We start from the raw sequence: 27,802 nt of genomic DNA, 5'->3' as shown, positions 1-27,802 counted from the left end.
ATACTTTTTTCACTTCATTCACCCTTCACTTATTGAAACTGAAATTCTTTCTTCGTTGAACATATTACACCTGCTTACATTGATAATAATCGTAAATTATTATTAGTGTTTTACCCGAAACATAATCCATACGAATATGGAATCCATGGATTATGAAGTATGAAGAAGAAAAACAACTTTACATTACTTGCTCTTGATACTTCGGATGCTTTTTCATTACCGTAGCAATAGACGATGCGCAATCTCAGATTGCGCATATATTTATCTGTCAAACGGCCCGATTTGATATATTTATCTGTCAAAATATATATATATATATATATATATATATATATATATATATATATATATATATATATATATATATATATCTCGGACATATAATCTTGAAAATTTATGCGAATTAGCACATCGGCATCAAACTGCTGATGCGGCGGGTTGAATAACTTGGGTATCGATATGCTGATCGATATATGCATATCGATACCGTTAGCCGACCGGTCACATTAAGCGTTGGTAACAAATAATGGAAAATAAAGTCAGTTGGTTTCTAGCACTCGAAAGGTCCACTTCTTTCTAGCATCGAAGAAAGAAAAATAACTGGCGCCCGAATAGGGACTTGAAGAAGTTAAACGGGTGTATAAGTGTATAAGTCAAAAAAATCCTAACATTAACAGTAGTTAAATCTGTGGTCAAAGGAGCCATTATTAAGACAAAGCGAATTTTGGGACACCGTGGTAAACACCCGATTGCTGCCAGCAGGCCCCCAGTAGTCGAAAGGAATAAAAAGGAAACCCTGCTGTAGCTGCCCAACTTTCCCCCGCGGAAAACTTCATCAATGGAGATCAACTCAAAATTACTGTAAGTATTCAAACAAAAAAATCCGAAATAACCATATTTTGGTGACCAATACAAAGCCTCGGTTTAATTAGTGATCGGTGAATTATAATTGTGACAGTGTAAAGTAAAGTGGAAGCTAAAAAAAAACAAAAATAACCAATCCCAACTACGAAATTGTTCTACGATCTTTTGTAGAGATGGGGAAAACCCCTGACTTTTTGAGGGACGTTCCAATTTTTGACGGAAACCCAAACGAACTGATGAATTGGATCTCGGATGTAGAAGATGTTTTTATCATGTATAAGGATCTTCCGGACGATTCGTTGCAGTTCCATTTGGTTGAACGAACAATCAGAAGAAAAGTCCGCGGAGAAGCTTCCGACGTACTAAACGCAAATAATGTAACATGCGCTTGGCATCAGATAAAATCAACACTGATGGTATCCCAAGTAGAAAAATCGAGCAGTTTTTTTCATTTTTCTAATGACACACAACCGATTTCAGCTTAACGGGGGGTCCAGATTGCACGCACACAAGCGCAAATGAACACGATGACACGCACACATTGAGACTCGCTGTCAGTTCGTTCTGATGGCTTGAAAACAGGCAAAAAGTTGGGTTATGTGTGGATTGTAAACATTCTGTTCGTTCAATTCACACAAGCTTGTGCCTCAACATCATCTCTGCCGCGCCACCGCCTACTTGCAGTATATCTGTTACTTTCTTCGCTTGTTGTACTGTGAATGAGAGAAGGAGACATATTATTCAGGTTAGTATTGTGTAAATTTGTGTACTTACGGTGAATTGAACGCAAACCCTTTGATTGAACAGCTCACCGCGTTACAGCTTGACTATCCCGCGGTTTTGCTTGAGAAGCGTTAGGGAGCTAATAAAAGTAATACATTTGCATATGCTTTTAGGAAAATGGATTTCAACAATAATGTTGAGGAAAAACTAGGCGACACCATCCCAGTCAAACCGTCGAGCAAAAAACTTGAAGCAGCAATTTCAACCGGATCAGCTCTACTTAAAAATGAAAAGTGCCCTACTTATCCATCCCAGAATCATCAAAATTCCCTACCTCCTGCCGTGCCACCACGATCCTCCTCATTGCCCCGACCAAATCCTCAATTAATCTTAAAAACGAACATAGCCTCACCAATTCCTTTTCCCATCGCACCCCCTCGAACCACATCCTTGTCCACGCAAAGCTTTCCGGTGCAATCCATTTCCTTTCGAGCCATAAGCACTCCCGCTTCCGATCCGAATAATACTTTCAAATTAAACTCGCCCACCATACCACCACGATCCTCTTCCTTAATGATGCCAAATTCTAGTCCAGTTCAGAATATCACGTTTCTTCCAAAAGTCCCGGTTAACACCGAAAGTGCATCGCATCCTCCTACCTTACCACCACGATCTTGTTCTGTGTCCCTTCCTGAGCCCAACAGAAAACTCAATCCAACTGAAAATTTAACACAGTTGGATCGTATTGAAAAACAGTTGAACATTCTGTCCAAAGTAGCTTGTCACACACAATTTGTGACGAACTTAGTTTTAGACAATCTCTGCAACAAAGACTCAAATTCGGAAAGGAATCCGCTAATCAAAAAAATGGAAACTCTCGACATGTTAGAAGAAATGGAGAGAAAATTGAAACATGAAAGTTTATACATGGCAAAGACGATTTGCCTTTTGTTAAGTGCATTAAAAGGGACCGACAATGTCCAAGAAAGACTATCGATAACACTAGATTTGTTATTCGATCGCGATTTTTTTTCCAAGTTTAGTTGGACAGGTGTTGGGTTTCCGGAAGCCAAGATTCCATTAGAAAAATACGTCTATATTATAAGTTTATTTAAATTCGTAGGAGGCACTAGCTTTATAGATGACACAGCTACGGTTTCACACGAAACAGTGAAGACTTTTCTAGTTGATAAGCTAAATCACGGAAAAGCACGAAGTTTAGTGAAAGGGTTGCGACATACGGTGAAACGTAAAAAAGAATTATAGAAAAGAATTATGTATATATGTATAAGTTAAGTATATATATAAGTGTTTTATTGAATTAATGATTTAGGCATTTATACAGTTGGAATATTAGCTGTGATTCAAGTTGTGATATGAACTATGTAGGAGTAAACGTTTATGAATTTAATGGGTAAAAATTATATATGAAATACCAACAATCTGTTCTAGTTCTTAAGGCATTTCCTCCTTGCATTTTGCCTTATCCCGGGCATACTCGGCAACTTTATTCTACTCATTTTAATACAAAACTAATAAAAAAATAAACTAATAAAAATATTTACCTAAACTTAAACCTTAACTACCTATTCTAAACCTAACAGCTTACATATTTTAATTATGATCTAACTTTCAAGTGTATGTAAAAGAGGACTGAAATAAAATGTATTACCCTGATCTAAACTAACTGCCACTAGCTTGCATTTAATTTCTTTTAATTCTACCCTGACTATTTCCTGTGATAAATCTTCTACCCTAGCTGTAAAGTTATAAATTATCGCCGAGCTACATGGTTGGCTAAAAGTTAGTTGTTTCTCTTTTAAGAATCGTCCTTCTATAAAATATGATCCTGATGACTTTTCTGCAGTACAATACCTTACTATCTGATCCTCCTGTGTTAAAAACCATCCATTTCTATTGCCCTTTCTTAACATAAATTTTGGTTTGACCAACAAAATTACCTCATCTTTTTTTACCTTTAGTGATGGATACACTGTATCATCCTTTTTCCTTGCATCTGCTGCCTCTAATTGTGTTAGTTCTATTAATCTACACACTATCTGGTTTAAAGTTCTATGTCCTGTTCTAGCTAAGTTTTTCATAAAGCCTAACTTGTCCTCAATACGATAAGTTGATAAAAATGGAAGAGGCCCGAAATTTTCAACATCTGCTGCTACATGTAGTAAATTATGAACGTTAATTGTTAAATGTGTTCGACTATAAACTGTGCTATATTCTAATACAAATTGTTCGAGCAACTGACCAGCATATTTCCAATATTGTTCAAATAATCTTGATGAGAATAAATTTACCGCAATGAAAAAAAGTTTATGGTGCTCATAGGCTAGATCTGATATTCTGTTTTTTAACAAAGGTATGCTAACGTGATATAAAAATGCTGACAATTCGGACCCCTTCCAAAATCCTAAATATTTTAATGCCCTAGGCTTACGATGTATCTCTGATGGGTATTCGATCCTGACTAAAATATTTGAAATTTCTAACTGCTCCTGTTTTGACCACTTCGGAAAAGGGTGTAAAGCACCAGTTGTAAAACCTTTAAGTAATTTTTTTTCTATTCCTAGTGCGAACAAGTGAAGGTCATCGGCTATCGTTGTTTGTGTTACGATGTCTACTTCATCTATATCTAATAATGGCGTGTAATATTTTTGGTGTTTCACGTAGTCTCCGTTTCTAAATTCTTTGTCGGTCCGAACTTCAGCTGTTCCTTCATATATTGTTTTGGTTCCGTCATGGCTGCCAACTATTTTGCACTTTATACATGCTTCCAGCCCAGGAGGATACGTTACTCCTAAAAATATATAATAAATTTGCTGTTACTCTCTACTTCTCTTTGAAAATTCTCAAGTTTCTTATTGTATCATTCTTACCTTTGATGAACGCACGAGCTGGTGTATCTGCGACAATAGCTTTCAGGCGAAAGTCGATGATAATTCCGTTAACATCAATGCCTTGCACCAGTACGCGGTTGATATCATCCACTAAAGGCCGGAGAAACCCTTCCAAACAGCTCGGTTTTGTCGCACCACAAAATACACCCAGCACCATGATTGGCAGTGCTGGTAGATTAACTATGTGCATTAATATAGGCCATAGCTGCGTTGGTCCACTATTATGCATCGGAAGTCCATCTACCGCGATATTAGCTTCTATCAATCTGATGACTGGTGGTACAGATCTAGAAAGAAAAAGTAAACCAAAAATTACCACATGTTCATTCCAAACAGTCATATTATTCTTACCGATAATATTGTTGGAGAGTGCTTTGTATTCCTTGGTACCAAAGCTGCCCTTCTCCAACGGCCGTAAAATGTCTCTCCACCTGTTTCGGAGTCTTCAGTAACGTCTTTGCACACCTAGGAAGAGAAATATTTGTAGTTTCACGAGTCAACACCAGCAAATCACTCAATGCAGAATGCGTTATTTTATGAGTTAAAGCCCATATCCTAAGCCTGCTAGCATAAGCATTGCCTTCGGGGGCTTCATCAGCATCAAAATACTCATCCTCATTGACTTCGTCCTCCAATTCGCCTTCACTCCAATCGTCTTCCAACACCGAGCAATCAGCGTCTTCATCGTCATCAGAAACGTAATCCGCTGCTTCTGATTCCATGGGTATATCGGCAACTTCCACGGCATCCGGCTGCACATTCCCGTATGATGAAGCTGTAATGTGTAATAATATTAAATAACAAATTATTGCTCTGCTTGCGTTTTTCATATTTCATTGTTTTAACACAAACATAACTTACCTTGTTGATCGACACCGCTGCTTGTTCCCGGAAGATTTTCCTCTTCCCATTCCTTTTCAAAGCGCTCCCAAATTGCTTTGGCACGCTTGCTCGCCACTCCACTTTTCTTCAAACGTTTGGACGTATCCATTTTCACTTGGTTTTATGCAAAACAAATAAAAAAGCAACTTTAAGTTCGAAGCAAAAGAAATCACTTTCATCCGTTTCCAACACCAGTTTGTTTTGATTTGAAAATGCACCCGCAACTCTTGACGTTTACACACACCACCATACATTTGATGCTCTTCCACACGGATCGAGCAGATTTTTACCCTTCCCCCCCTGTTTTGCCCACATTTCGCCTGACAATTTCTACTTGGGATATTACAAAGATAAGCGTGACGTGAAGACCCTAGACTATGAATTAACGTGTATTGTTAAGAATGCTTGGCATCATGGCCGCTGACAGCCACCGAGTGACGCAACCTGCGCGCTGACAGATTACCGCGTTTTTGAACTGTCAAACCACAAGCCGAAGCGTTGTGTGAGTGTGTGTTCGCTAGGAGATCGAGAACAGAGCACATGCAGAAAGTTGATCGCAAATAAAACATCGTAAAAAACCCACAGAACAGTGCCGCATTAGAGTTGGAATCATTTCGCTTATTTCAATTAACATTTTGGTCCTTCAAATCCGGATATCGTTTGAAAATCGTGATCTATGGTGATCTTTCGTGAACAGTCGTACGCCTTTGTGAACAGTCGAGCATTATCGTATGCGTTGTTCATAGGTGTTCCTTTCGTTGTATGCGCCTTGTTCGTGTGGAGTTTTATCTTGTTGTTATTATCTATGGTGATAATTTGAAGACAGTTCCTGTTAGAGGATACTTTGTTGAATATCATACAATTGAGTGTGATATTGTGCAAATTCAGCTTACTATCGGGTATGCTGTATTAGACGCGGACAATTTTTAGGAAAAGATACATTGGTGTGCGTGTACGTGTCGTCAGGCTGTACCTGTTTGGAAGTGTTGGTGAGATCGCTTCGCAGTCATTTTGAAGAGCAGCATCGTAAAAAGTATTGTCGGCGCAAATAGCTCAACAAAATGTCGGTCAGGAGAAGTGATGTGCACAAAACGCCAGCGGAATCCGAGGAATGGAAAATTGCACCCATTGACATGGAAGAAGCTGGACCGTCATCGGAAATCCCTGCGGGTTTGGATGAAGCAAAGGAAGTGCATTGGCCTATTGATAAGAACCAAAGTATACGCAAGCATTTTCTTAACAAATTTATTGGAAACACACGTCTGGATGGTTCGAGTTCAGATAATAGAGTGAGAGTTTATTTACAAGTGTATACAATAGTTCATGCTTTCGGGTTGGACAATACCCAACATCTGTCAAATGACAGTTCGACCCAACTAACCTACAATGACAGTTCGCTTCAACCAACACTCCTCCTCGAACTGGCTTTCCTAAATCGTAACCAGCCCTATTTCTTGACGCAATTTACTTAGTCTAATACGCGCAAGCGGCTTCGTCAACAAATCTGCTAACATGTTTTCTGTAGGACAGTATCTGATATTAATGACTTCCTTTTGCTGCAAATCGCGCACAAAGAAATAACGTGTCTCGATATGCTTGCTACGTCGCTCTATACGTTCACTATTAACCATTTTAATGCAACTTTGATTGTCCTCAAATACTTCTATAGGCTCTTTAATTTCTAGTCCTACTTCTTCTAACAATCGTCTAACCCATATAAGCTCCTGACAACCTTCAGCTAATGCTACGAATTCGGCCTCGGTAGAGCTTAAAGCAACGCAGGTTTGTTTTCGAGAACCCCATGCAACAACTCCTCCACCTAACAGGATTAGAAAACCGGAGTTAGATTTTCTTGAGTTGGAGTCACTTGCCCAATCGGCATCTACGTACATTTGTACTTGTTGGTTTGTTGAACCTAGCTGCAACTTATGATCAATAGTTGCTATCAAATATCGCAAAACTCTTTTCGCTTCTATCCAATCCTGTTGAGTTGGTTTACTGGATTTTTGAGCTAATATTGATGTACCAATAGCGATATCTGGTCTAGTGTGCACGGCTATGTAAAGCAGACCTCCAATGAGACTAAGATAATTTTTGTTATCTGGAAGTGGCTCACAATCCTCCTCCTTCTGCTTTAAGTAGCCTAATTCAATGGGTACCGGAGTCATTTTGGCATATTCCAGGTTGAATCTTTTCGCAAGTTTTTGAATGTATCCAGATTGTCCTAACTTGTATCCTTGCTCATCCTTTTCAATTTCAATACCTAGGAAATGATGAATATCCCCTAAATTGGTCATTTTGAAGTTGTTTTTCAGATGTTCCAAAATAGCTTCAAATTCACTATTTGTCTGAGTTATGATTATCAAATCATCAACGTATACCAGTACATAAGCAAAAGCTTGTCCGTGCTTTCTTGTGTAAAGGCAAGGATCTGAATTACATTGTACAAAATCTATTGCTTTGAAAGTAGAATCGACCTTTTGGTGCCAAACACGCGCGGACTGTTTCAATCCGTATAAACTCCTCCTTAATCGACATACCGTGTCTTTATCGCCTATAGCGTACCCTTCGGGTTGTTTCATGTAAATGGTCTCTGCTAAATCTCCATTAAGATAAGCATTCTTTACATCAACGTGTTTAACGATCATATTTTTCTGGCTAGCTACAGTTAGCAGTACTCTAAAAGTAGTCTGTTTCATTACTGGAGAAAATATCTCATCATAATCTGTTCCGAATTTTTGTGTAAATCCCTGCGCAACTAGTCTAGCTTTGTAACGAGTTGTATTGTTATCCTCATTTACTTTGGTTTTAAAAACCCATTTACAACCTATTGGTTTAGAATCGGTTGGTAACTTGACTAAGTCCCAGGTGTTGTTATCAAGGAGTGATTGGTATTCCTCATCCATTGCCTCTCGCCACTTACTAGCATCTTCACTATGTAAAGCTTCATTTACAGTACGTGGATCATGCATTATGGCTTGGCTGGTTGTATGATTCGCAACTAATCCATGTAAATCTGGAGGATCAACAAGGGTCTCAGTTTCATGGTCTACACCAGAAATACAACGAACTGCTATTTCTGGTCCTACATAGTCGTTGTAACGTGTTGGTAACTTGTGAGGCCTTTCACTACGTCTTAAAGTTTCTGTATGTTGCGTTTGAGATGTTTCAACCAGGTTATCGGAAAGTGTAGGATCATAATCTAAACTAACAAACGTATTTCGGGTTTGTTCACTGTCTGGGAGTATCTCTTGATTGTGACTACTACATTCGTTTATGAAAATAACGTCGCGACTTCTCATAACGTCTTTCCTTTCAGGATCATAAAGCCTATATGCCTTAGCAGTTTCGTCATATCCTACGAGTATTACTTCCTTAGACTTCCTATCCCATTTCAATCGCTTTTGCTTTGGAATGTGTGCCATCGCTTTTGATCCAAACACACGAATGTGAGTGAGGTTAGGCTTGCGACCACTCCAAGCTTCTTCCGGAGTTAGATTATGCCCCTTCGTGGGTGATCTATTGATGAGATACTTGGCCGTTAGAACAGCTTCCGCCCAAAAGGGTTTGGGTAAATTTGCATCAAACAGCATGCAACGCGCTTTTTCTACTACTGTTCTATTGAACCTTTCCGCTAGGCCATTTTGTTCTGGGGTATACTCGGTTGAAGTTTGATGTTTGATCCCTAGTTCTTTTAACCTGTTTTGTAATAATTGGTTCGTATATTCCTTTCCATTGTCACTACGCAATATTTTTAGTTTGCGCCCGGTCTCTCTTTCCGCTTTGATACGAAAATCTTCAAAAGCTCCTAATACTTCCGCTTCTGATTTTTGTTTTAAGAAATATACAGCAACTCTTCTTGTTTTATCGTCTATGAACGTTATAAAATATCGCTTTCCTCCTAATGACGTTTCTTCCATTGGACCGCATATGTCCGAATGAACGATTTCTAATATATCTTCGGCTCGACTGCCTATTTTAGGAAATGGGAGACGACACTGTTTTCCTTTCGCACATATTACGCAATTTTCAGACTCAATCCCATTAAACGTTATACCGGATGCTAATCCATCTTTTAACATCTTTAAATTGCTATAATTAAGGTGTCCCATTCTTCTATGCCATGTAGCTGAATCTACAGCTTTAGATGTAACCGCCATCGCAAAACTATCTTTTCTCTCTTCTAACGGGAATAAGCCATTCGTAACGTCGTGACTACCGGTTGCAATAACAATGCCGTTTGGTCCAGTCACTTTTACGCCTTTGTTGGTAAAATGAACTTCTTTGCCCTGTCGAACTATTTGGCTAATCGATAATAAATTGTTTGATATTCCCGGAACATACTTCACATTTTCTACGTTAACCGTTGTGCCCTTTGGAATGCATTTAGTGTTAAACCTGATAGAGCCTTTCGCAATAACTTCCATCGCTTGTTTATCCGCTGCTCTTACAGTACCACTTGCCGCACACTCGTTTTCTATCAAATTACGATTGTTCGTGAAGTGTTCAGACGCACCTGAATCAAAGTACCACGTATCGTTATTCGCACCACTCATTGTTCCCACTGTTCCCAGCACCATGCTTAACGAAGACGCATTCACTGTACAGTTTCGGGCAATATGGCCGAACTTACCGCAACGCCTGCACTTCGGTCCCTTTGTCTGCTTCGATGGTGCACCTTGTTGATTTTTCGGCTGCCATTGATGCTTCGTCGTTCCAAGAAAGACCGCCTTTTCAGATGACGCACTCGATTTGTATTCCTGCAGCAACTTAGCTTTTATGATATCGCCAGTTATCGCCGTTCCAGAATTTTCTAGCGCCATGATCATCGGCTTGTACTCATCAGGTAACCCGGCGAGAAGTAACGTGCCGATCCACTCTTCACTGATGTCGAAACCAATACCACGCAACTGGTGTGCTGTACCCACTATGTCGTTCACGAAACTTTCCATAGACGCACACGATGCTAACGTTGTGTTGATGAGTTTCCTTAGAAGTCCTACACGACGCGTTAGTCCCGTATCCTCGAACGCTGCTTCCAGCTTCTTCCACACGTCCCGCGCAGTTTCCGCATCTTTAACATGGACGTAATTGATCGGGTCCAACAGCAAAATAATTTTTGCTCTCGCTTTCCGGCACTTCTGCTTGTCCACTTTCGTCTCATCTTCCGGTTTTACCGCCTGCCACAGGTCCTCCAGCTCAAGGAAAGTTTCTACAGCAAACTTCCACGTTGGCCAATTTTCGCGACCAACAAGCCTTTCAATCGACGGTAAATTATTTGCAGAACTGGTAGCCATTTTGTTTTACTGCGTTGGGTCTGGGCCCATAACCTATTGGAAACACACGTCTGGATGGTTCGAGTTCAGATAATAGAGTGAGAGTTTATTTACAAGTGTATACAATAGTTCATGCTTTCGGGTTGGACAATACCCAACATCTGTCAAATGACAGTTCGACCCAACTAACCTACAATGACAGTTCGCTTCAACCAACAAAATTACAGCGAATCGAAGAAGCATTGAGTGGTACATCGTTGGGTGACACGACGTTTCTGAAGGGATGTGCAAATCGGCTTACCTCACTGGCGTCGGAGTATGAAAAATGGCATCAAACCGTCTTGGAAACGGCCGATATGGAGAATTTTGAGGACGGAGAGGAGGAATATGCACGATTCGAAAAACGTCACTTCAACTTATTGCTACGGATTGAACGTGGTATGTCGATCACTACAAATGTTTCGCAATCTCGTGTAAAGCTTCCCGAATTACGGCTGCCAACGTTTGATGGCTCTCTCGAAGCTTGGCTGCCTTTTCGCGATTCTTTTAGTAGCCTGATTGATGCTAATGCAAGCCTGTCAGACGTGGACAAATTGCGGTATTTGAAGGGAGCATTGACAAAGGAAGCAAACAAGCTAATTGCGGACATTGAGATTACTTCGGCTAATTACATAGTGGCATGGGAGCTTCTTAAGGCTCGTTATGAAAACAAAAAGCTAGCGGTGAAGCGACATATTGATGCTTTGTTTTTGATACCGGTAATGAAGAAGGATTCGTACGAGTCGCTCATTCACATTCTAGATAGTTTCGAGAGAAGCGTCAACATAACGAAGCAGCTTGGTGTGGCAACAGAGGGTTGGAGTGTGCTTCTGGCGCACATGCTACATTCTCGGCTTGATTCGGCTACTCAAATGCATTGGGAGGCTCACCATCGCAGTACTGACGTTCCAGAATACTATGAACTTCTAACGTTCTTGAAGAGTCATGCGTTAGTGTTGCAGGCAATGCTGTCTCCAGGCCAAAAGAAAGAACAATATACATCGTCGTGGAAGCAGCGATCGAAGAGTGAGGTGCACGTGGTAAATTCTTCTATGGAGATATGCTCGTTTTGTAAAAAAGGTTCACATTCGCCCTTTAAGTGTGACATGTTTAGTGGCTGGACAGTACAAGAGCGCTATGACAAGGTCAAAGAAAAGAAGCTTTGTATCAACTGTTTGTTGCCTGGGCATATTATGAAGAACTGTTCATCTAGTGTATGCCGAGTTTGCAACAAAAAACATCACACTATGTTGCACAAACCAGTACAAACCTGTAATTCAGCTGAAGCATCTCCTAATGACCAGGAGATAGTGACGCAACCGGATCCACCTGCGGATCAGAACGTGGTCACATACTGTGGCAATGCTTTGCTAACAAATTCGATAGAAACACCATCTACTATCCTATTACCCACAGCTTTGGTGAAAATAGAGTTACCAGACGGATCGTTGCATTGGGCACGAGCTCTTTTAGATGGAGGATCGCAGATTAATCTTGTAACTGAGCGTTTGTGTCAGCGATTGCAGGTCATTAAAAAGAGAGAGAACCATCCAATTGGCGGAGTTGGACAAAGCAAGCATGTATCATCGCACTCGACACAGCTTACCATAAAATCTCATTGCACTAGCTTCAAGGCAAATTGGAAATTTCATGTAATGCGTTACATTACTTGGAATTTACCTGCAGAGAAAGTGAACAAAACACGTTACTGCATTCCCAACACTTGTACTCTAGCAGATCCCAAATTATATGAACCATCATCCATCGATTTATTGATCGGCAGAGAGAGCTATGATGAGCTGATGCTAGAAGGTATTCTTAAACTGGTACCCGTGAAAGTAATGCTACAGAACACCGAGTTAGGCTGGATCGTTTCTGGCAGGGTTGAGCTCGAACGTCGTCCTACATCCTCTATAGTAAATCTGGTATGTACTAATCAAGACCTAGAAAATCAACTAACTACATTTTGGGAAATCGAATCTTGTTATACAAATAGCACCATGTCTATTGAAGAAACATCATGTGAGAAGGTTTTCTCTGAAACAACCACGCGTGATGATCAAGGAAGGTTTATTGTAACGCTTCCTACGAAAAAGGATATCGTTCCACAACTCGGAAACTCGTTTGAAATCGCCAAACGTAGATTGAACTCGCTAAATCGTCGTCTTGCATCAAACAAAGACCTTAAGGCTGCTTATATAGCCTTTTTGGAGGAATATGTTCAATTGGGACATATGGAAGAAATCACGGAACAACATACGAACATTGACACACCCATTTATTACTTACCGCATCACTGTATTTTACGCCCTGACAGTTTAACTACAAAGCTTAGAGTCGTGTTCGATGCGTCTTGTGCTACCGACTCCGGCCTCTCGTTGAATGATGCGTTAATGGTGGGTCCAGTTGTTCAGGATGATTTGGTCGCAATTATGATTCGTTTTCGTCTGCCCAAATTTGCAATCGTAGCGGACATCGAAAAGATGTACCGACAAGTATGGATTAAAAAAGAGGATCGCTCGTTACAAAGAATCCTTTGGCAGAATTGTCCCGAAGATAAGCTTCGAATATATGAGCTAAAAACAATTACGTATGGCACTGCATCTGCTCCTTACTTAGCAACCAAATGTTTGCAAATGCTTTCCGTTCATGGAACTTCTACTCATCCGGAAGCCTCTAGAGTACTGGCAAATGAATTTTATATGGACGACTTGTTTACCGGAGTAGAAACTCAAACAGAAGGAGAAGAATTATGCCATCAACTAACTGACTTGTTGTCGAGTGCTGGTTTTACTTTGAGAAAATGGGCGTCTAACTCTTCCCAAATTCTGCAAAGTATTCCCGTAGACCAACGCGATACTTCTGGATTGTGCAGCCTTGACATAAATAGTTCCATTAAGACATTGGGTCTTAAATGGATCCCAGCGACCGATGATTTGGAATTCTGCGTACCGATTTGGACAGAAGATGAACAAATAACAAAGCGGATCGCCTTATCAGATGCATCGCGTCTATACGATCCATTGGGACTCATAGGTCCAACAATAATGATAGCCAAATGCTTTATGCAAAATCTTTGGGCACAACAAAAGGCATGGGATGAGCCGCTAGAAAAAGAATTGCATAAACAATGGAATCAGTTTCGCCAACAGCTCTCAATTGTGAAAGACATGCGTATCCCACGTAGAGTGGTAGGAAGTACCCATCGCATCGAAATCCATGGTTTTAGTGATGCGTCTATGAAGGCTTATGGAGCCTGTTTATATATGAAATCGGTCTCTGAGGATGGAAAAGTTTCTGTTAACCTTTTGTGCTCTAAATCCAGAGTTGTTCCACTCGCAAATAGCAAACGACAGAAGAACGTCACTTTACCTCGGCTGGAATTATCTGCAGCTTTATTGTTATGCCATCTCTGGCAAAAGGTTAAAGATAGTCTTAAACACGAGTATTCGTGTTTCTACTGGGTGGATTCGACCATCGTGCTTCACTGGATAAACAGTAGCCCATCACGCTGGAAGCCATTTGTTGCTAATCGGGTGTCTGAAATCCAGCATCTGACGGAACCTAGACATTGGAATCATGTTCCTGGGGATCAAAATCCAGCTGATATCATCTCTAGAGGAATGATGCCGAGTCAATTGCAAGAATCATGCCTATGGTGGCATGGACCAGAGTGGTTAAGCCAACCATCCAATACTTGGAAGCTACATCATCCAATACTCGATTGCCCACCCTCTGAGTTTGAAGAACGGAAGACTGTTCTGATCATTAACAAACAGTCTAATATTCATCATCCAATATTTAGCTTAAAATCGACATTCTCCGGACTCGTTAGACTGATGGCATATATGCAACGGTTTAGCTACAACTGTAAACCTGTTAATAGAAACAATCGTCGTCAAGGCTACCTTCAAACATTTGAACTACATGCAGCAAGAGAGAATTTGGTACGCATTGCACAGAACGAATCTTTTGCTGATGATATTCGGTCTCTCGAAACTGCTGGAGAAGTCAAAACATCGTCATCTTTAAGATCATTGACACCAATGCTTGTTAACGGTGTACTACGCATTGGGGGACGTCTTCGAAATGCTCCTGTTGCTTACGATCGGAAACACCCAATGATACTGCCCTACAACCATCCATTGACACGTCTTGTCATGGATTTCTATCATCTTAAAACCTTACATGCCGGACAACAACTGTTGATTGCTTCTGTTCGAGAGAAATACTGCCCTTTACGCGTTCGAAACCTTGCTCGGCAAGTAGTACACGAGTGTATCCAGTGCTTCCGTTGTAAACCATCGACAATGGAACAGATAATGGGAGATTTACCCGCAGAACGAGTTACTCCAACTTTTCCGTTCCTGAACACTGGTGTCGATTTCTGTGGACCTCTGTTTTATCGTTCGGCGTCCAGGAAATCTGCTCCGGTGAAGTGCTACGTTGCAGTATTTGTGTGCCTGGCCACGAAGGCTATCCATCTAGAATTGGTAGCTGATTTGTCGTCGGATGCGTTCATATCAACACTGAAACGATTTGTCGCTCGTCGGGGAAAACCATCTCTTCTTCAGTGTGATAACGCTAAAAATTTTCGTGGAGCGGAACGAAAATTGAAAGTGTTTCATCAACAACTGCAGCAACAACAATTTCAACAATCAATTTCGTCGTATTGCGGTCCAGAAGGTATAGAGTTTCGTTTTATCCCTCCTAGGTCTCCCCACTTTGGTGGAATCTGGGAGGCCGCCGTCAAGTCTTTTAAGCATCATTTTAGAGCTACTATTGGAACTTCGATCCTGCGTCGAGACGACTTAGAGACGATCATCGCCCAGGTGGAAAGCTGCTTGAATTCGCGCCCTTTGACCCCCATCAGCACGGAACCCGAGGATTTGGAGGTGCTTACTCCAGGGCATTTCCTGATCCATCGTCCTCTGGTTGCTGTTCCTGAACCTTCATACGAGGAAGTGCCATCTAATCGCCTGGATAGATATCAACAGAATCAGGAATTCGTGAGAAGCATTTGGAACCGATGGAGTACAGACTACCTGTCTGGCTTGCAGCCCCGCACGAAGTGGACGAAACAACGGGACAACATCCAAATCGGAACTCTCGTGTTGATGAAGGAAGACAACTTGCCACCGTTGAAATGGAGTTATGGACGGGTAACTCAAATCTACCGAGGAGACGACGGCAACATCCGCGTGGTCACGGTGAAGACAAAGGACGGCGAATACAAACGAGCAATTACGAAAATCTGCGTTTTGCCCATCCATTCCAACACGGAATAAGTGGTGGAAATTTCAATTTCCACGGGGGCCGGCTATGTTAAGAATGCTTGGCATCATGGCCGCTGACAGCCACCGAGTGACGCAACCTGCGCGCTGACAGATTACCGCGTTTTTGAACTGTCAAACCACAAGCCGAAGCGTTGTGTGAGTGTGTGTTCGCTAGGAGATCGAGAACAGAGCACATGCAGAAAGTTGATCGCAAATAAAACATCGTAAAAAACCCACAGAACAGTGCCGCATTAGAGTTGGAATCATTTCGCTTATTTCAATTAACATGTATAAAAAAGGGTTATTCTGAAAGCCTTGCCGGATATTATAGCAGAGTTAATGAATTACTAACCGCTATGATAGCACAAGTTCAAACGGATAGCAAATATTCCCTCCACGCGAACGTTAATATAAATTATTTTAGGGAGAATGCTATGGACTCATTTATTAGAGGTCTTGAAAAACCGTTATCTACACTGTTAAAAACTGCTGACCCGAAGACCCTTAGCAAAGCATATCAATTTTGCCTTAATTACTTTAATATGGACATTCGATCAGCACCTTATAAGAATCAGTATGGTAATCAAAATTCTTCTAATGCTCCTAAGCCAAAAGATCTAGGGTACGAACCGCAACCCTCCAGGGTAGCACCTAGAAAAATTGTATACCAACCAACACCCCCTCCCAGAACAGCCCCTCCAGCTCCACGTCCAGCTCCACGATACCATCCAGCTCCACATTACGTTCCTAATCACCAATATACACTGAGCCAATGGAGGTAGACCGAAGCACAAATTCAAGAAATATTAATTATGGAAATAGACCCTCGTATGGGGAAAAAAAACCAAGACCTGCATCAAGCCAGGAAGCATGGGTAAAGAGACAAGCTCACCCATAGCAAGCTCATCAAATGGATAGCAATGACTACCATTTACAAGAACAGATCAGGGACCAGTTCACTGATGAATATGATATTACAGAAAACAATCAAAATATAAATTTACAGCACGACCATGATCCGCAAGAGGGATCAAGTAGAAATCATCAGAACCATTTTTTAGAGTGGGAGATGAGTTGGTAGTTCCCTGTCTTCCGTTTATTAAATTCAAAACTACCATTGGAACTTTTCCATTCTTAATAGATACAGGTGCTAATATTAATTTAATAGATCCAAAATTAGCACATTCATACGAACACAGCAAGCCGTACAAATTTTCTATAGGCCAAATTAGTAGTGCAAACAGTAAATTTTCTCCCACATATGCCATTGATATAAATTTTTTCCATCCTAAAATTGATTTTGAAGATCGCTTTTTACTTCACCATTTTCATAATTATTTTTATGGTATAATTGGCAACAGCATGATGAAAGCTTTGGATGCTATAATAGACCTAGGAAAAGATCAAATAACATTAACTAGAAACGGCAACAAGTTTGTTGTCCCAATTTCATATTATTCACCGCATAATCATTCTTCTCACAATTTAATCCGAACATCTCACCTCTCAAAATTGGAGTCAGAAAAACTAAAAAAGGTGTTGGAGAAAAATAGCCATTCATTTTATAAACCAGATACTAAATTAACTTGTACAACTAATATCGAATGTGCAATACACACTACGGATAACTCCCCAGTTCATCAAAGAATTTATCCTTACCCTGCTGCATATGCTGACGAAGTAAATAAGCAAGTGGAAAAATTATTAGAAGATGGAATTATTAGACCGTCTCACTCGGCTTGGACATCCCCGGTATGGATTGTACCAAAAAAGTCAGATGCGTCAGGGCAAAAAAAATCCGAATGGTTATAGATTATCGCATGTTAAATGCCAAAACCATCTCTGAAAAGTACCCAATGTCTGAGATAAACTACGTAATAGACCAATTAAAAGGAAAAAAATATTTTTCAACGTTGGATTTAGCTTCCGGATTACACCAAATTAAGATGAAAGAATCGGATATCGATAAAACAGCATTCGCTATTAATAATGGCAAATACGAATTCACTAGAATGCCATTTGGCTTAAAAAACGCTCCAGCGATATTCCAAAGAGCGATTGATGATATTTTGCGAAATTTTATTGGAAAGATATGCTACGTCTATATAGATGACGTTATAGTTTTTGGAGATAGTTTGGATAACCATCTAGAAAATTTAGATACAATTTTGAAAACATTAAATAATGCAAGGTTAAAAATTCAATTAGATAAGTCAGAATTCCTTCGTCAAGAGGTAGAATTTCTAGGTTTTATTATTAGCACTGACGGAATAAAACCTAATGAGAACAAAATTGTCGTAATAATAAATACCCCGTGCCCAAAACTATTATGGATTTGCGTGCATTTTTAGGATTAATGGGCTACTATCGACGATTTGTCAAAGATTTTGCCAAAATAGCAAAACCTCTGACAAACATTTTAAGGGGGAAGGGATCTGACACATCGAAAAAGAAAATTACTTTAGACTCACATGAAATTGAATGTTTTAATAAAATGAAACAAGTATTGTCATCAAGCGATATTTTAATTTATCCAGATTTTAATATGCCATTTATTTTAACAACAGACGCCTCAAATTTCGCAATAGGATCAGTTCTCTCTCAAGGTGAATTAGGCAAAGACAAACCAATCCACTTCGCCTCAAGAACCTTATCGAGGACAGAAGAGAAATATTCAGCTCCCGAGAAAGAGATGCTTGCTAATTTTTGGTCATTGCAAACGTTCCGTAACTATCTTTATGGAGCGAAAGTTAAAATAGTAACCGATCACCAACCCCTGACTTTTGCACTATCACCGAAAAATACGAATGCCAAATTAAAGCGTTGGAAAGCTTATTTGGAAGAACATGATCATGAGATTTTATACAAGCCTGACAAAGGAAATGTTGTGGCTGATGCCCTCAGTAGAATAGTATTCTCTGTTTCTGGCACACAACATTCTGCAGAAAATAGCCAAGATTTCTACATTATCTCTACAGAAGCCCCATTAAATGTTTTTCAGAATCAGATCATACTAAAGGAAGGGAAACCGAAAACAGTATTCGAAAACCCTTTCCCAAATTTTTAACGAACTATCATTTATACAGATACATTAACTGAATCCTCGTTTTTACAGATTCTTAAGGATCATTTCATATTAACAAAAATAAACGGTATTTTAACGAGCGAAGAAATTATGGGTAAATTTCAAGATGTTTATAGAAGGTTTTATGGAAATCAGAAACTCCTTAAAATCCGTTTTACACAAAAGCTCCTGGAAGATGTATCGGACGAAAATCTACAGATGAATATAATTACGGCAGTGCATAACAGGGCACACCGTGGAGCCCAGGAAAATAAGTCGCAAATTTTACGCAAATACTATTTTCCCAAGATGCAAGCCAAAATAAAAAAAATTGTTTCTAATTGCAGTATATGCAATGAAAACAAATACGATCGTAACCCGATTAAATTTCCTCAACAAAACACTCCCATACCAAAAGCACCATTTGAGATTGCTCACATTGATGTGCTTTTTTGGAAAAACATTTTTTCCTCACCTACATCGATAAGTTTTCAAAATTTGCCCAAGTTAAGTTGATTCAATCGCGAGCAGCCGTTGATATAGTTTCAGCTGTAAAGGAAATTTTAACAAAGTACCACCCGCCAAAAATATTAGTTATGGATGGTGAAAAATCATTCGGCACTCAGGATTTAACCAACTTCTACAAAGTCCACAATATTCAGACCTACTTAACCGCTACTGGTCGAAGCGAGATGAACGGTACGATAGAAAGATTTCACTCAACCTTGCTCGAAATTTATCGTATTACAAAATCCGAACAAAAAGATATGCCCATCCCTGACCTTGTCCAATCCTCAGTTCATAAATACAATTCATCAATCCATTCCACAACTAAACATACTCCATATGAAATTATCCTACCTTCCTTCCGGTCATCTGATATTTGCGAGAACGTTTATAAGAATTTAAATACCAAGAAGAAACACGATCTTTTGCTATACAATAAAAACAAAAGGGAGATAACAATACCAATTGCTAGAACGATTTATGAAAAGACTAGGGCTAGATTAAAATACAAACCAAGATACAAAAAGATTAAAGTTAAAAATGTTAATAGGAGCACAATTACAACCGAAGAATCTCGCAAAGTTCATAAAAATGACCTAAAAATTAGATAACGGTCGATGGCACCTTTATACTAACTTCAGATAGCTTTTCCTTTTTTATTACAGTTTACTCCTTTCATTATGCTACCTATATCCATCCAACGGACAGAATATATCCATAGATAAAGTAGACAATCGAATTGATGATAGGAATTGATGTAGGGCCTGCAAGAATCAAAATTGATAGTTATCATTATGTTCACCATTTCAATATCACTGCATACAAAAGTTATTTTCAGACAATAAGGTACGATTTCGAAAAAATAGCCCCAACTCAGTTTACACCGATAATAAAAAAATCAATTAGATCATTTGAACACCCTCCTTAGAAAGCTCTCTCCAGTCAATCGTTTTAAACGTTGGGATTCCGTTGGTACTGTTTGGAAGTATTTAGCAGGGAACCCTGACGCTAATGACCTTAGAATAATAAACAGCAGTTTAAACGACCTGATAGATAACAACAACAAACAAATAACCATAAATAGACAGTTTAATAACAAAATTAAAGAGTTAGCTTTTAACACAGTCAAGGCTATAGAGCAATCAAATTCATTAGAAACCCATTCAATTGTTATATATATATATGCACTTAGAAAAAATTATAGAATCTGTTCAAGGAATTATAGATAGTATAGAGTCACACAGTCCATCGCTTAATGCACCAGACGACAGCGGTCTCCAGTGACAAGCGACCGTGGGACCGTGCGGAAGCGTTTTTCAGAATTCCCGATCCCATAAAGTCGATTCCGACTTATGACGGAAACAAGAAACAATTATCAGCGTGGCTGAGCACAGCTGAAAACACGCTAAACATTTTTAAAAATTTAGTTCCAGAACCGCAATTTAATATCTTTGTAACAGCAATTATTAATAAAATAGAGGGAAAAGCCAAGGATATAATATGCCTAGCAGGAAACCACCAAAATTTTGACGAAATCAAAGTGATTTTAACAAACGCCTTAGGAGATCGTCAAGAAATGACTTATTACAAAGGTCAACTCTGGCAAACAAAGATGACGGAGAACATGACCATTCATAAATATTATAGTAAAATAAATGAAATACTCCAAAATATTAAATTCCAGGCAAAGCAGAAAGAAAAGTTTCGCAATAATTGGGATGCGATAAACGCATTTATTGACGAAGATGGCTTAGCCGCCTTTTTATCCGGCTTGAAACAGCCATACTTTGGGTATGCGCAAGCCGCGTGTCCAGAGGATTTAGAGGCAGCATACGCCTTTGTATGCAAATTTAGATGTAATGAAGCCACCGCTAACGCGGAACTACAAAGGACAAAAGAAAGAAAAGAATTTTCTAAAGAACATTTTTATCAGAACCATCCCATTAAGGTAACTAGAGATGGGAAACAGTTTTCGAAAAACTACGAAACAAAACCGACAGATAAATTTCTTGCAACTTATCGTTCTAACGATAAAAATGAAATCAAACAATCGTTTCCACAACCAATGGAAGTGGAATCTACAAAAAGTAAATTAACATTAAATCGAAAGCAGCTTCATAATAATGAAGTGCATCATACTGATAGCCAATCCGAGTCTGAAGAAGAAGAAGATAGAAACGTGGATTTGAATTTTTGTTGGGTACAAAAGACACACAGAATAACTTAGACTATTTGCCCTACATAAGTAGCACGAATACAAAAACAAATAAGACTATTAATCTACTAATCGATACCGGGGCAAATAAAAACATAATTTCTCCAGGTATTATAGAAAATTGCATCCCTACGAAAAACAAAAGCATTAAAAATGTTGCTGGAACTTACAATATCAAAGAAAAGGGGAAAGCTAATCTTATCGGTTGCAATCTTCCAGCACAAACTTATTACGTGTTAAAGTTTCACAATTTTTTCGATGGCCTAGTAGGATCGGAAGAATTGGCAAAGAACAGAGCGATAATAAATTACAATACCGAAGAAATTGAAATTATAGGCAATAAATTGTCATTTAAAAAGTATTTCCCAGCAAAGAAATTGTTCGCCTATTCTGCAGAAATTGCTACGACAAAAGATGGTGATTGGTTTGTTCCAAGTTTCATGAAACTTACTGACTCAACAATCATTGAGCCCGGACTATATAATTCAAATAAAGGAAAAACCACAGTAAGAATTCTTACAAGTAAAAAGACGAAACCAACGTTTACTAGCTTATTGGACATAAAAGTAAACAATTTTGAAACCATAACGCCGATACCATCAGCATCAGAAAACAGATTATCTGAGGATGACCTGAATAAATGCATACGAACAAATCACTTGTCAGAATTTGAGAAGGACAAACTTTTCAAAACAATTTTGGAAAATCAAAAGGTTATTTTGAAAGCAAGAGAGAAATTAACAGCCACTCCAGAAATTCAACACAAAATTCCTACGATAGATAACCAACCAGTTTACACCAAAACGTATAGGTTCCCTTTCTCATTTAAGAAAGATGTTGAGGAGCAAATTATTGAACTTCTCAAAAATGGTATCATAAGCCATTCAGCTAGCCCATATTCTTCTCCTATTTGGGTAGTCCCCAAGAAAGGTGACGCGTCAGGCAAACGGAAAATTAGGGTAGTAATAGATTAAAGGAAATTAAATGAGAAAACGATAAGTGAAAAATTTCGGATCCCACAGTTCGAAGAAATTTTAGACAGTTTGGGAAAAGCTAATTATTTCACTACAATTGATTTACAATCCGGATTCCACCAGATAGAAATGGACCCAAAAGATAAAGAAAAAACCGCATTTTCCACTGCATTAGAACATTTCCATTTCAATAGAATGCCGTTTGGATTGAAAAATGCACCCGCTACATTCCAACGCGCAATGAATAACATTCTACGAGATTACACTGGAACCATCGCCTTTGTTTACCTCGATGACATAATCGTGATAGGAAACGACATAAAATCGCATTTGGACAACTTATCAAAAATTCTGAAAAGGCTTGCCGATTTTAATTTGAAAATACAGTTAGACAAATGTGAGTTTATGAAAAGGGAAACCGAATTTCTCGGACATGTTATCACACAAGACGGAATAAAACCTGACCCAGAAAAAATAAAAAAAATATTAGATTGGAAATTACCCGAAAATGCTAAACAAATAAAGCAATTTCTTGGACTTTCAGGATATTATAGGAAATTTATAAAAGATTATTCTAAGATTGTAAAACCAATAACAAAATATCTCAAGAAAAATCAAACTTTAGACGTCAAATGTCGTGGCAGATGCCTTGAGCAGAAAAATAGAATGTAACAAAAACGAAACTAATCGAATTTTTTCTATTACAGATACGGAAGACAGCCAAAGTGAAGAGAACAATAATCCTCTTCTCGATGAAAACCATAACCCATCGCATGAAGAAAACAATAACCCTTCTTCTTTTTTAGCACACAACAACACAAACGGTTCAGAGAATATGATAATACAATCATCTTCATTACAAACGATTCATTCAGCGGAAGATTCGTCAGATTTCTACATTCATTCAAGTCTGAGACCAGTGAACTACTACAAAAACTAAATCATTTTTAAAATTGACCATTCTAGTTCGATCAGTGTAGAGTCCCCTTTCGGAAACATCAAAAGAACGATAGTCATTCAACCAGAATTCACAATACAGGATATAACGGGCTACTTACTGAAATATCATAACGGAAAACAAACTGGAATACTCGCACCTGAAATGTTGATACAAACTATTCAAGAAGCATTCAAAAGAAATTTAAAAGTTAAAGGACATTTTGTAATGTGCTTCTTTCTAGTAGAAGACGTCATAGAAACAAACAGGCAAAACCTATTAATATCAACAGAACACAGTCGTGCTCACAGAGGAATCACTGAGGTAGAAGCTAAATTAAAAAGATCTTACTTTTTCCCAAAAATGCAGCAACGCATAAAGCAATTCACAAATAGTTGCGAAGTGTGTAATACACATAAATACGAGCGAAAGCCTTACAACATTAAAATAAGCCCAAGGCCCATAACAGAAAAGCCGCTAGATAGAGTGCATATAGATATTTTCATAATAAACCACGAAAGCTTTCTCTCTGTAATAGACGCTTTTTCAAAACACCTCCAAATGTATTCACTTAAACATAAAAACCTAATAGATGTACAAAAGGCTATGACAAAATATTTTAGCACCTTCGGTTCACCACGTCAAATTATAACGGACCATGAAACAACTTTCCGCTCACTTCAATTTAAAAATTTTCTAACCCAGTTAGGTACTTCTTTAGAATACGCATCTTCATCGGAGTCCAACGGCCAGATAGAAAGAACCCATTCAACAATAATAGAATTGTACAATACCAATAAGCACAAATTTCCCCGTGCAGGAACAAAACAGCTAGTAAAAATCGCCGTAACTCTGTACAACGAAACGATACATTCCGCAACTAAATTTACACCTAATGAAATAATGTTCAACCAAAATAGTGAACTAAACCCAGAACAGATCAGAAGCAATGCGCAGAAAATTTTTGAGGAAGTCAAAAACAACCTCCTTAGGTCACATAATAGAGTAATTAAATCTAATTCAACAAAAGAAAATCCGCCTAAGATTGATGAGAATCAGGACGTGTTTGTACTACCAAATATAAGAACCAAAACCCAACCGAGAGCTCATAAAACTACAGCACATCAAATAACTGATAAAACATTCAAAAATATTCGAGACATAAAACGAAACAAAAGCAAGATAAAAAGATTCAAGAAAAATACCTAATTTATAAATTTTACTGTGTATCTTTACAGATGATTTTAGTTCTGATTTCAACAATCATGTTTTTAACGGCAAATGCAACCACAAGCTAGCTAGAAATACGCAACTTAGGAAATGATCCCTTACTTTTGATTAAAAGAAAATAATGTAAAATCGTAACTGGAGTTATTAAAGTGGTTCATCCCATTAATCTGACAGTAATAGCAGAAAGCATAACGAAATTCAACAATATCGCTAAAAGCTTAGATAAAAAATTACCATTGACCAAGATAGCCACTCGCCGAGTCGAAACATTAATGTACAATTTTTATGAAATCAAGCCACTAGAGCGAAATAAGAAAAAACGTTGGGACACCTTGGGAGCAGCATGGAAATGGCTAGCAGGTTCACCAGACGCAGGCGATCTTCGGCTCATCAATACATCAATGAATGAACTCATTTCTGCTAACAATCTACAAGTCCAAATCAACGACATGCTAAACGTACGGATTCAAAAGCTGGTGGATACCATACAAGAAATAACGAAACAATCCTTACTGAACAATATCATAATGAAAGAGTACGAAACGATATTGTTTCTTCTAAATGTAGAAAGCCTCAACTCTATAATTCTAGAAATCCAGGATGCCATACTAAAGGCAAAAGCAAACATACCATAAAACAAACTTCTATCATTCAGGGAAAAATTATTGATTGAATCGATAATTCAAAAACAAAGAATATCAACTTCCTTTCCAGAAGAAGCGCTTGCCTACGTCACTACGAAAATAGCAACAAAAAAAGATATTCTTTTTTTTTTTTTTTATTCAGGAGTAACGGTCCAAAAAGGCCGTATTGCTTAAAGATATTCTTTTGTACATCATTGAAATACCACAATTAGAATCCGGTGTTTCCGATATAATCACCATACATCCGCTTATCATCAATGGTACTAGAATAGTGAATATCCCTACAAGAATCATAAAGACAGCAGAAAAGTTATACACCACATCAAAACCAAACGATTTTGTCCAGTACCAAGAGTACCTTCAAGAGATTTATGACGAATGTTCAGTCTCCATTATACAAGGGAAAGTCAGTCACTACCACATTACAAATGACAACAACACACTTATCGATCTAATTGCCCAAAATAAGGTGTTAATCAACAATGCATATAAGCTCTTACTCCGTTCAGATTGTGGACCGCATGACCGCTACATATCTGGTAACAGTCTGTTGACGTTTAATAATTGTAGCGTAACCCTTAACAATCGGACATTCGTTTCTAAATCAATATTATCCACCGAAGAAGATATACAAGGAGCTTTTCTAAACTTGGAAGTTAACAGAAGCCTCTCACTCAACCTGCAGACCCTGAAGGAAGAAAACATGATACACAGAAAAATGATAGATCATTTGAAACTGTCATAGAATGAGCATAAAAACTGGATATTAAGCATTATTGGAGGTCTTTCGATAACTACAACAAGCTTGATTATACTAATAGCCTACATGTGCCTATGCCAGAAGAAGATAGTACGAAAGCATCGTTGCAGAAAACATAAGAATAGCCAAGGCCGAGGACGTCCTTCTTCAACCCCCGGAGAAGTCACACAGTCCATCGCTTAATGCACCAGACGACAGCGGTCTCCAGTGACAATCGACCGTGGGACCAGACGACAGCGGTCTCCAGTTGCAAGTCAGCGCAACGCGGCTCCCGCAGGCCACCTGGGCTTGAAGCGTGTTTACCGGTAGTTGTAATTTGGAGTTAGAATAAACAGGTTCTCTCTACTTAGACTCATTATTAAAGTTTGGACAAAAGCGAATATTGTTAATGAAAAGATTTTGTCAGATTTGGAAATGAATTTGCTAGAAAAAACCTTACAATCTGAAAACATACCCTTCACAACGAAAGCTAAAGCTCTCACGTTCATCGAAACCTCAATCGCCACCAATAATCGCGAAATAGTTTTGCTACTAAAAACCCCTAAACTCGACCCCAGAATCTTCCGTAAAGTCAAAATCTATCCTATGTTGTACCATCAAGGGCGAATCCACCTGGACCACACATCATACGTCATTAACGGAAACATTAGCTACATGGTAAACAGTCTCAATCAATACGTATATTCCATGAGTGAAGTCAATCAAGATCGATCAGAATGTGTACCAAGGTTAATTGGAGGACAACAAGCTTCATGCAATTTTACAAAACAGCCACGTACATTTGAAGCGTTTCGAGTAGGCGACCAAGCCGTGTTGATCAACTCAATCCAAAATTTCTCGCTTTTCAACAATTGCGGAACCAGCAATAGAACGTTAAAGGGATCATTCGTCGTCAGAACAAACTCATGCGACGTATGGATAAATGATGTACAATTCTCATCGAAGGTGGTAGAAATGATAGGCGAGCTCTCGTTATATCAGTTGGACGGAATAGTCGTCAATAAGCAGCACGAGGTTATCAATATGTCTATCGAACACCTTCTAGACCTACACCTTGAAACAAGGAAAGAACTCGAGCACATTCGTTTAGAGAACCAATCGCTATCCATCACCTGGCCATCCATAAGCCTTTTGGGAGGAACGTCGATCCCTCTTGTCATATGCATTGTAATTTTGCTGGTATGTAGAAGAAAAGCAAAAGCTAGAGTTGATTTGACGATCGCACCTGCAAAATCTGCCTACACAACGTTTCCACACCGTAGCTATGTTCCGGGGACGTCAACAACATAAGGGCGAGTTAGCACATCGGCATCAAACTGCTGATGCGGCGGGTTGAATAACTTGGGTATCGATCGATCAGCAGATATATGCATATCGATACCGTTAGCCGACCGGTCATATTAAGCGTTGGTAACAAATAATGGAAAATAAAGTCAGTTGGTTTCTAGCACTCGAAAGGTCCACTTCTTTCTAGCATCGAAGAAAGAAAAATAACTTGC

The 27,802-nt window shown here is 38.9% G+C and overlaps 3 protein-coding genes across 4 annotated transcripts in view; 2 read left to right on the top strand and 1 right to left on the bottom strand.

The window, feature by feature from the left end:
• The first annotated feature begins 1,289 nt into the window (after positions 1 to 1,289).
• On the top strand, positions 1,290 to 3,274 carry LOC120955857 (uncharacterized). The gene is made up of 2 exons (XM_040377054.2): positions 1,290 to 1,609; positions 1,761 to 3,274. The coding sequence occupies exons 1-2, from the start codon at positions 1,584 to 1,586 to the stop codon at positions 2,851 to 2,853; spliced, it is 1,119 nt and encodes a 372-aa protein (XP_040232988.2). The 5' UTR covers positions 1,290 to 1,583; the 3' UTR covers positions 2,854 to 3,274.
• LOC120955849 (uncharacterized) overlaps positions 3,032 to 27,802 on the bottom strand; it is a 271,175-nt gene continuing 246,404 nt past the window's right edge. The window contains exons 2-5 of one of the 2 annotated variants that reach the window (XM_049606662.1): positions 5,361 to 5,495; positions 4,851 to 5,274; positions 4,479 to 4,786; positions 3,032 to 4,399 (exon numbers count right to left, since the gene is read on the bottom strand). In XM_049606662.1, the coding sequence (XP_049462619.1) occupies positions 3,213 to 4,399; positions 4,479 to 4,786; positions 4,851 to 5,274; positions 5,361 to 5,490 (2,049 nt within the window). In that variant the 5' untranslated portion in view covers positions 5,491 to 5,495 and the 3' untranslated portion in view covers positions 3,032 to 3,212. Of the gene's footprint in view, positions 4,400 to 4,478; positions 4,787 to 4,850; positions 5,275 to 5,360; positions 5,691 to 27,802 lie in introns of those variants that run through there. The other variant, XM_040377041.2, reaches the window with a different exon arrangement.
• LOC120950097 (uncharacterized) lies at positions 11,014 to 27,753 on the top strand. The gene is made up of 2 exons (XM_049606331.1): positions 11,014 to 27,482; positions 27,566 to 27,753. The coding sequence occupies exon 1, from the start codon at positions 11,014 to 11,016 to the stop codon at positions 15,982 to 15,984; it is 4,971 nt and encodes a 1,656-aa protein (XP_049462288.1). The 3' UTR covers positions 15,985 to 27,482; positions 27,566 to 27,753.

This window comes from Anopheles coluzzii, chromosome X, assembly GCF_943734685.1.
Source record: "Anopheles coluzzii chromosome X, AcolN3, whole genome shotgun sequence".
Taxonomy (NCBI): domain Eukaryota; kingdom Metazoa; phylum Arthropoda; class Insecta; order Diptera; family Culicidae; genus Anopheles; species Anopheles coluzzii.
The sequence above is the reverse complement of the archived record's forward strand: the minus strand, read 5'-3'. Positions and strand labels throughout refer to the sequence as shown.